The following is a 9921-nucleotide window of genomic DNA, read 5'->3' as shown; positions in this document are numbered from 1 at the left end:
AAATGTCAACCTGTTCTCATAACCTCGAACACCAAACATTTGAATGGTTAACTCCAAACAAGCTAGTGCCTGTGTAATCTCCTTATTATCCACTCTTATCAAGTAGCTTCTCGTATTCAGTTAATTAACTCGTGCTCCATTTGTATCCCCCTTGTGCTGTGTGTATCGTACAAAGGTGGTAGGAATGTAGCCCTACCTCGGTATTTATTTGGTGCTTGGGTAAGTGTCAGTTATTGTGCTGTGAGTGCCCCTGGAAGGCCCTGATTCGATTATGTCCAATACTTGTTCCTCTGTCTCTGGAACCCGAACATCTATTGTCGTCCACCATCTTCCTGGAACCACTCTCCTCGCCCTTTGTTGGCGTGAGTTCTTTCAGCTATGTTAGTGTAGCATTTCCCCTGAACTGATCGCATATCAGCAAATTCGTGAAAGGAAATTTAAAGTAAGTCACAGTTTGACAAATTATTGTTATTATTGACAAGGGCTATCTACCTGTAACTATCTGTTAATGACAGAAAACATCATTGCCGCTTTGATTTTTCATCAAAAAATTGTAGAAGAGATCTTTTTTGATATCAAAAATTTTCGTAATTTGAAGCAAAGATCGTAATTTTTCTTTTTGAATGCTTAAGTATTCCAATATGCTACCAATTAGACATGGAAAAATTTCTAAATAATGCTTAAGAACAAAGTTGAAATTTGATCTTTAACTGTTAATATCTTCTAGAAATTTTGGAAAAAAAAATTTCAATATTTTTCTCGTACTCCCCAAGTGAGCCTCTATCACCCCTTAAAAGTAATGACGCCAATTTTGAATCACCCTGTATAATACTGGAGAGATAACGACAGTCCTGGACAGTAGACAGTGTGTCTGAAATGTGTCGTCATTCCTGTGGTACGGTTATTAAAAAGTATGTGAAGAGTGCACGTTAAATACAGACATTTAATTCTGAAATCTATGAATCCGTACTTAGCGATTTTTTTAAAAAGCACAAAGGTCAACTAGCAGATGAAAAGGGAACTTAGGTTAGAGTTAGAACCTATAACGCGTTATACCTATAAAGAAGAAAAAGGTGCAACGATTCCTAATGCCCTAGGATTGGTGAATCTTCTGTCAAGCATAGCATGAATATTTGCATTTTGAACTTTTGCGTTATGTATGTACAGGGTGTCCAAGATAAGGATACATTACATGTGAATCTCTGAAACCGTAAGAGATACGAAGTCGATTATTTTATATTTATTTTTTAAGATTTTTAGAAAAAAGTGATTTTTTGGATTTCAGTTTTTTTCTCATTTTTGAAGTTATTTGGAATCAGATCAAAAAATCTTTCGCATTACACCTTTTCTAGCTATACAAGATGGTCTCGACGAAAATTTATTACAACGTTTCGTTTCTTTGAAATCGTCATCAACTTTTGTTTTTCATATGGACCTAAGTAACTACGTAACGTATTAGATATCTCTTTTCATAGCGAATTCAACAATGTATATACAGTAAATAAATACAGTCAAAAACGGGAAAAAACAAAAATCCGAAAAATTGCCTTTTTCTAAATATCTCACAAATTAACAGAAATTCTTATTTTCTGGAATCGGCTCATTGATTGCGCAACTCTTTCCTAATTTAACAGTCTTCGTATCCCTTACGGTTTCGGAGATCCCCATTCAATGCCTTCTTATCCTGGACACCCTGTATATACCAAAATCTAGGGTCTCGCTGAGCAAAAATGGTTCGGTTGGCAGGACCAAAATGTAGGGTCTCGTTGAACTCAATTCGTGGAGGGAATTTGCGTTATTCGGAGGAACGATGGAAGGAGTAAGGTGATTGAGAGCGACTGCTGTTCTTAATAGTGGATTTAATATTTAAATTTTCAAATAAACCTGAAAGTAATCGTTTGCAATTAAACAGTCTTGTGGATATTATTTTATTTTATCATTAAGATAAACTGTAACAATTTATTAAAACATAACTGTTTCCAACTTTTTGTTACCTATGCACCGTCCCCAGAGTTTCCGTACTCCCAGAATCGGTTGTAACTGTTGTTGTTCAAGTTTCTGCTACTAGAAGCATTGCCAGAATAGGCTCTGCCACTTGTAGCTGTCGTATATGGGGCGGTAGTAGACACTACACCATCAATGGTAGATTCTCTGATAACAACTTGTCCATTTGGTGAAGTTCCCGCTACATAGTCACTTGAGGAAGATACTCCAGAGTCCCACGAACGAGCCAAATATACCTCCTTGGAAGTTAAGAATGATGTATCACCAGTAATAGTACTATCTATAACTAGGTATCCATATGATATACTGGGAGCGGTGTCAGGAGCGAAAACTACCGCCTCCGTAGAACGACCAGCAACAGCATGGAAAGTACAACCTTCAAAGACAGTAGATCCTCCACCAAAAACAAAATCGACATCACCGGCAATATAGCAGTCAGAAACATGGCTCCTTTGTACGGTAGTGCCTCCACTGCCAGAGCAGAGTGTATCTTGGTGACCCAATAGACGAGCGTTGTGGATTTGAACTTTATCGGCATTTGTTTGAACAGCAACAGCTTGGTCTGTGCCAGAGTTTTTAGAAGAGTTTTCTATAGTCAAATTGACGATTTGAACCCCAGGGGCTTGAACCCAAAATACAGTAGAGCAACTGGTGCCAATTGCACTTTTGCTAGCGCAGCTGCTGTAGATACTGTAAGCTGGGTCCCCCGATGAAAATAAGCTTCCTACAGCACTCTTATATTGAGTGCCGGTTAAGGTGGCTGATAAACTGAGTGAAATAACCGTGTTTGCGGGTGCACTACCACCCCCGTATATAGTTAATGGTACATTAGTGTTGGGAATGTACACGACTTCACTATAAGTACCAGCGGGGATTTTTATGTACTTTCTGGTTGTGCCTCCAGCATTGATGGCGGCATTTACGGCTGCTTGAATTGTGCTGTATCCACTACCCACTGTGTAGTCAGCAGTACTAGTGCTTATAGTACTTGGCGTCCATCCTTGTAGGTATTTAGCCTTTGTATAGCTGGCAGCTTCAGTTGAGCTCAGAATAGGACGAGATGAAGTTCCAGGCGAGGTTTGAGTAGCCGATGCGTATGCAACAGCCAATAGAAGAAGTGCTACAAAATTGAAGTTTGATGAGTTACGCTGATATACATAATAAGTTCAAATTAATCGTTTTTCTTGAAAATAAATGAGATAGTCCAAAATCCTTATGCAACCTAACTGACGACAGAGAAACATAACATCAATTTTACAGAAACATGTTAAATTTGGCAACCATACCGTGTGCAATATCCTTTAAAACACGTGTGTTAATCCAGATTTCTGCTAAAGATCAATTGTATTTAAAACTTACAAAAACATATTAAGCGATACGGCGATTTATATTTTCGCAGTCATTGTTTTAAGTGGGAGTTAGACAGTTTTTGTCTATAATTTTTGGCCATATGACGTGTTATGGGAAATCGGAACTAATTCTTCACAATCATAAGAAATAATATATTTTTTTTATTTTATCATATAGACTGCTTTCATTCCTTAAAGAGACTATAAAGGACCTTAACCATATCGATCAGTAAACACAATATAAAAATTTTACACAGAATAAATCCATCTTAAAAATGTTAAAATAGATTATATTTATTTGCTTTCATATTATACGGCAGACAAATAATTAACATTGATAACTTACCGACAATCTTCATCGTGAAGCCAATCAACCAAAACTCGTAATCTTTCACGACAAATTTTGCCTTTATATATTCAGGCCGAATAGCTGTTATCAGTGGAATTACAAAATTATTCAATGGTTAATTGATAAGTTACGTAGTTTTTGCTAAGCGACAAAGAGGCTAACACTTGAAAGGAGATAACTTGGCGCATGGATATTACTTAAAATTAAACAATTTGCATGCTTTCAAACTTTCAGGCTTTACGAGCCGATTACAATCGACATAATCAACCCACAGAGCAAACAATGTTGAACACAGTGGAAACATTTGAAGAGATTGGATCGGTTGCTGATATTGTAAGGCCTGTGCATCGTCGCAACATTCGTTCATCTGAAGATATCGGTGTTGTTGCTCAAAGTCTGGAGGAAGACCCGAATTCGTCGATTCCCCGACGTGCTCAACATTTGGGCTTGTCTTACGGCCATTGTGGCGAATTTTGCAATTGGATTTGAAGCTCCATCCGTACAAAGTCCAACTGATTCAATAACTTAAGCCTCAAGACCATGGGCAACGCGGAACATACGCAAATTGGGTGATTGAACAACAGGCCGGTGATGATGATTTTTCGCACCAAATTTTCGTCAGCGATGAGGCTCATTTTTCGCTCGGTGGTTACGTGAATAAACAGAACAGCCGTATATGGGACTCTCAAAATCCTCAGGTGATCGCAGAACAGCCTTTGCATCCTGAAAAAGTGACCGTGTGGTGTGCATTATGGTCCGGTGCTGTTATTGGACCGCATTTTTTTGGAAACGATCAAGGAAGAGCCATAACAGTAAATTCTGAGCGCTATGAACGCATGTTAACCGATTATTTTTGGAGAGAAATTGAAGATTATGAGTTAGAGCCCTATTGCAAGAGAAATTTCCTTTAGATTTCTTTTTGTGGGGTTATGCGAAAGATCGTGTTTACGCCAACAATTCTCAAACTCTTGAGCAACTGAAAGCCAATATCCGTGAAGTTATGACCGAAATATTACCGGTAATGTGCCGAAAAGTCATTCAAAATTATCTCAAAAGGATTGAGGCCTGTAGGAGGTCCCGTGGAGGACATTTAAATGATATTATTTTTCACGTATTGGCAGGGTTTAATGTTTATATTGAATTAAAATTTTCGTCTCCATCTGAATATTTTGATTTTGATTAATGTGAATTAATAACAGCTAATTTCGCTACACTGTTATTAACGTATACTCAAATCGAGCCTTCCAAAGAAATGATCAATTAGAAACGACAAGTGTTATTAGAATCTATAACAGTTTCATAAACAACGATCGTAGGTTTTATTGACTGTCTTTGGAAGGATTATTTATGTCTCATTTTCGTAGAAATGAGCTGTTGCTAATGCACGGCAAAATAAATATTCGTCAAATATTTTTTCTCGAAAAAGGCTTGTTTTTGTGAGAAAAAAACAAAGATTCATTTGTATATATATTAAGTTTTTCGTGTAATAATAAGATATGGTCTTTCGTGTCGAGAACCGATTGACGAAATTAGTAGAAAGCAAAACATAAAAAGCTGTAGCTGTTACTTCACACCAGTAGTGATATCGGCCTTTGGAGATTAAGGAATGATCGTCGCCATTGAATAACATTTTTTTCATTCATGCTGCCAACATTTATTAGTGTGGAAGTATCACAACTAAGAAAATATTCGGTGCAACCAAAAAGCAAATAATTAATATTAATTAATTTTACAAATATAATTCAAGGTCCTGTAGATCCGCTATTTTTTAATTTTATGGTAAACTGTCATATTAACTTCAGACACTTATTTTTCAGGTAATTCACCTTTAATTCTTGTATTATAATTTTGATAGTTTGATTTAGATTTGCGATACATCGGTTTAGTATATTTGTATTAAACTGTTGGTGAAAAGCCCTTCGAATTGCATTTTGATTGCTTATTGGCAAAAGGTTTACAGTTTTTTTTTCACAGAAACAATTGTTTTGCATTTCACTTCAATATAAACGGTGATATTTTCCAGATTTACATACAGCTACATGTTTTAAAATTAAAGGCCAGAAAATGTTGAGAAGCTCAGATTAAGAAATAGAAATGCTCTTACTGAAATATTTGAAAACTTTATAACAGTTAGATTAGCCACAAGGATATAACACGTTAATATTTCAAGTAGAAATGTAAGCATTAAATCATTGTGCAAACAGCACGAACAAAAGGTAATTACTCTTGATTGGTAGACATTTTTTTTAAACCACTTCTATGTTGCTATCGAAGTCAAGCTATCTGAAAATAATATATAGCTGGCAATTTTTTTATCGACATTAATTTGACACGTGTTTAGTATGAATAGTCTAATATATACAGGGAGTCCAAGATAAGGATACATTGCATGAGGATCTCCGAAACCTTAAGAGGTTCGAAGTCGACTAATTTAGGAAAAAGTCGCGCAATCAGAGAGCTACACAGGGTGATTCAAAATTTTTCGAAAATTGCTACAAGATATTAACAGTTGAAAACCGAATTTCAACTTTGTTATTAAGTATTATTTACAATTAATACTTTGTTATTATTTATAAAAGGTCCTATGTTTGATAGGTAGCTTATTGAAATACTTGAGCATTTGAAAAGAAAAATCACCATATTTACTTCAAATTACGAAAATTTTTCATATTCCAAAAGTACTCTTCTACACTTTTTTGATGAAAAGTCAAAGCGGCAATAATGTTTTTGTCATTAGCAGAAAGGTTACACGTAGATAGCCTATATCAATAATAAGAAGCTTTTGTCAAATTGCGACTTACTTTGAAAGTCCTTTCACAAAATCGAATTTCCGAATATGCGATTAGTTCTGGGAAAATTCCAGTAATTATTGATCTAATCAAAACGTTCTCCAGCGTTTCTCAATACTACATTGATTCAGCATTTTTGTTCATTTTTGGGTTTTTTGAATGCTAGGTACCCGTTATAAACACTGGAAGAGTTTTAATCTAGAAAGCTTTATGTGCATATTCTAAAATGTCATACACACTGCCTATGGCATAAAAACGTTAATTATGGTACGTACATACGGCTAGAAATCTTCTAAATGCCAGTTTGCCAATTCTAAGCCTGCACCCTTGCAGGTGATAAGCAGTTCGAGTTTGCACGTGCGACTGCTCATGAAGGTCTCAATGAGTTCACATAAAATCCTCTCGGGTTCAGTACTCATCCATTGATCCAAACTTCTCTACGGGCTCTACGACTATGTCTCTCTCTCGCGACTCTACTAGTGAACGGTCATATTGCCCATCCGAATATTTTGGAGAGTTTATTATTTAATAAACGGTCCCAACTAGTGCTAGGGGGGCAAAGAAAACATCGCGAGATCTTTGTAATCCTGCAGCTGATCGAAACTTCAACCACGTTTCACTAAGTCAGTCTGAAATACCTTGCTCTTTCGAAATAACAAAAATTGCCCCCGCAAATTGGGTCCTGCAAAATCCCAATTTGGTCCAGCAAGCCGAACCATTTTGGCTTTGCAAAACCCTACATTTTGGTCCTGCAAGCTGAATTATTTTGGCTTTGCAAGGCCTTACAGCATCATCGGAAACCTTGCCTTTAATTCTATAATGTTTCAAGAACAAATTGGGTCTAGAGAAGTTTTGAAACTCAGTATATGTCGAGAGACTAGAATATTTCAGTGAGCTTTCGCTTTACGCTTCAAGATTATAACATAATTATGTTTCTCTTAGAACAGATCGATTTTCTTTCTCCAAAAAGTTTTAAAATTGGAACAAGCAACGTCCAATCGTACATACCTTCAAATATCGCATAGTAAAGCAGCAAAGCATATTGGAAAAGTAGGTGGTTTATTTAGATATGCAGAAGTATTGGAAATGTAAAAACAATCGGCAACTATTGACAATTTGAACAGTCGCAACCTTTACTACCTCAAACCTATGTAGTTTCAAGAAAAAATAGTGCGTGTGTAGTTCCTTCTAAAATCGTATCTATCTATCTAAAATCTCGTAAATAGTTCCTTCTAAAAAGATGCGACATTAGCACTTTAGAGTCGCTACAACTGCTAGTTGATATTTTTGGACTAGAATGTGCGACATTTTCGTAATGGTTTCAAATGTCGAATATTTGAAGTCTGACAGAAGGCGTCAAGATTGAATCACCATAGCAATGATGGCATATATTACCTATGTCTCGTTTATGAACATATACATCAAAAATATTAGGACTAAGAAAATATGCAGGATGATTTACGTAGACCGTGCATTAGAAGTTTTCCAACTTGCAGTTGTTTTAGAAACTTCAAATTTAGTTTTTCGTCATGGCGAGTCGTGGCGAAACGATGCAGAACAAAGTTAGCCCTCCAGCTATACAGAGTGTACGAAAAGTATAACCTAACTTTTTGATCTTACATGCAAACCTCTAATTTCTTTAACATGGTGCATTAGCAATTGCGAATTGGAGCCACCCTAGTTTTCTTAACTTATTTCTTACAGTTTTTAATATCTCAATTGTTTAAAAAACTGACTGCTATCACACATGCTTACAGGAAGAAACTGTATCTCAGAAACCGTTCAAAATTCAAAACACAAATTTGGGAAATGTAAACTCCCTAGAAGACGTCAGTGTACACATTTTGTAGCATTTGAGTGCACGCAGGCTACAAACATTCATATAAAAAGAGTCGAAAAATTAGTCGTTTTAATAGTGTCTACTAACTTTTTGATGTTGTTTGAAAATTTTCCTACTACTAAACAAAAAATCTAAACTAAATAGGACGAAAAAGTTAGTAGGTGTCATTTAAAAAACCTGATTTTTTACATTTTTTTATGTCAATGTTTGTAGGCTGCATGCATTCATATATTACAAAATGGGTACCGCGTAAATGCGTACCCTAACCTCATCTGGGGAGTTCGGGTTTCACCTAACTACCTACCAAATTTGGGGTTTCAAATTTGAACCGTTTCTTAGAGCTTGTTTATTAAACATGTGCCATGGCAAATTTTCGTCATGAACTAAAGATATTACTATGGTTAAAATCGTGTTATGACATGAATGAAGGTCTTAATCTTAATCGATTAGGTGAATCTTAAATAATTAGGCGAATCTTAATTTCGTGTGTTGCGTAGCCTTTTCCAAATACTCTAGAAATCATCATCAAATGAGAGTGTTTTAATACAGAATACTTCTTAATCTTTTCGTCTGAGGCACTTTAGAATGCCTTAATCCACTAAGGTGAGAAGGGAGTGATATCACGAAACAATACATTGGGTGTTATTTACATGCAATGTTACGAACACCATCCTGACCAAACGGTGAATGATGTCGCTTTTATTTAGTCACAACATATATTAGACATATATAAAATACATTAACAACATACAGGGTGATTCAAAATCGGCGCCATTCCTCTGGAGGTGTTGTCTGGCGCTGTTATAGGAGTACAGAAAAAATAGTAAAAGAAATTAATTGTTATGAAAACCTGACAGATTTGCGAAAAACGTTATCAGAAATACGGCAGCAATGTTTTTTAAGGCAATCTGCCTAATTAACATTGCCTAAATACCTGTTACTTCGTAATTATTTAAAAGTCCGGTAACCATGGAATTTTTCAGAGTGACAATAAGATAGTCAAGGATAAACGGTAAATTCAACAAAATTTGTTGACTGCGAACGTACTTTCGAAATGTCAACCTGTTCTCATAGCCCCGAATATTGGTGTTTAAAAATAAACCATACAACACCAAACATTTGAATGGTTAACTACAAACAAGCTAATGCCTGTGTAATCTCCTTATTATCCACTCTTATCAAGCAGCTTCTCGTATTCAGTTAATTAACTCCTGCTCCATTTGTATCTACTTGTGCTGTCTGTATCCTACAAACGTGGTAGGAACGTAGCCCTTCCTCGGTATTTATTTGGTGTTTAGGAAAGTGTCAGTTATTGTGCTCTGAGTGCCCCTGGAAGGCCCGGATTCGATTATCTCCAATACTTGTTCCTCTGTGTCTGGAACCCGAACATCTATTATCGGCCACTATCTTCCTGGAACCACTCTCCTTGCCCTTCTGCTATGTTACTGAACTAATCGCATATCCGCAAATTCGTAAAAGGAAATTCAAGGTAAGTCACAGTTTGACAAATTATTGTTATTATTGACAAGGGCTATCCACCTGTAACTATCTGTTAATGACAAAAAACATCATTGCCGCTGTGCCTTTTCA

At 36.1% G+C, this 9921-nt stretch overlaps 2 protein-coding genes across 2 annotated transcripts in view; both read right to left on the bottom strand.

Moving 5' to 3' along the window:
* The window catches only part of LOC109536020 (lachesin), a gene marked incomplete at its 3' end in the record, with an annotated part of 219347 nt that overhangs the window by 159791 nt on the left and 49635 nt on the right, over positions 1-9921 (bottom strand).
* LOC109546089 (pectinesterase) lies at positions 1843-3798 on the bottom strand. The gene is made up of 2 exons (XM_048661143.1): positions 3700-3798; positions 1843-3124 (listed from the first exon to the last, which is right to left on the bottom strand). The coding sequence occupies exons 1-2, from the start codon at positions 3710-3712 to the stop codon at positions 1995-1997; spliced, it is 1143 nt and encodes a 380-aa protein (XP_048517100.1). The 5' UTR covers positions 3713-3798; the 3' UTR covers positions 1843-1994.

Source organism: Dendroctonus ponderosae, unplaced genomic scaffold, assembly GCF_020466585.1.
Source record: "Dendroctonus ponderosae isolate FM_Combo_2020 unplaced genomic scaffold, Dpon_F_20191213v2 Dpon_F_20191213_1, whole genome shotgun sequence".
In the NCBI taxonomy this organism is placed as follows: Eukaryota; Metazoa; Arthropoda; class Insecta; order Coleoptera; family Curculionidae; genus Dendroctonus; species Dendroctonus ponderosae.
This window is presented reverse-complemented; position numbering and strand designations above follow the sequence as displayed.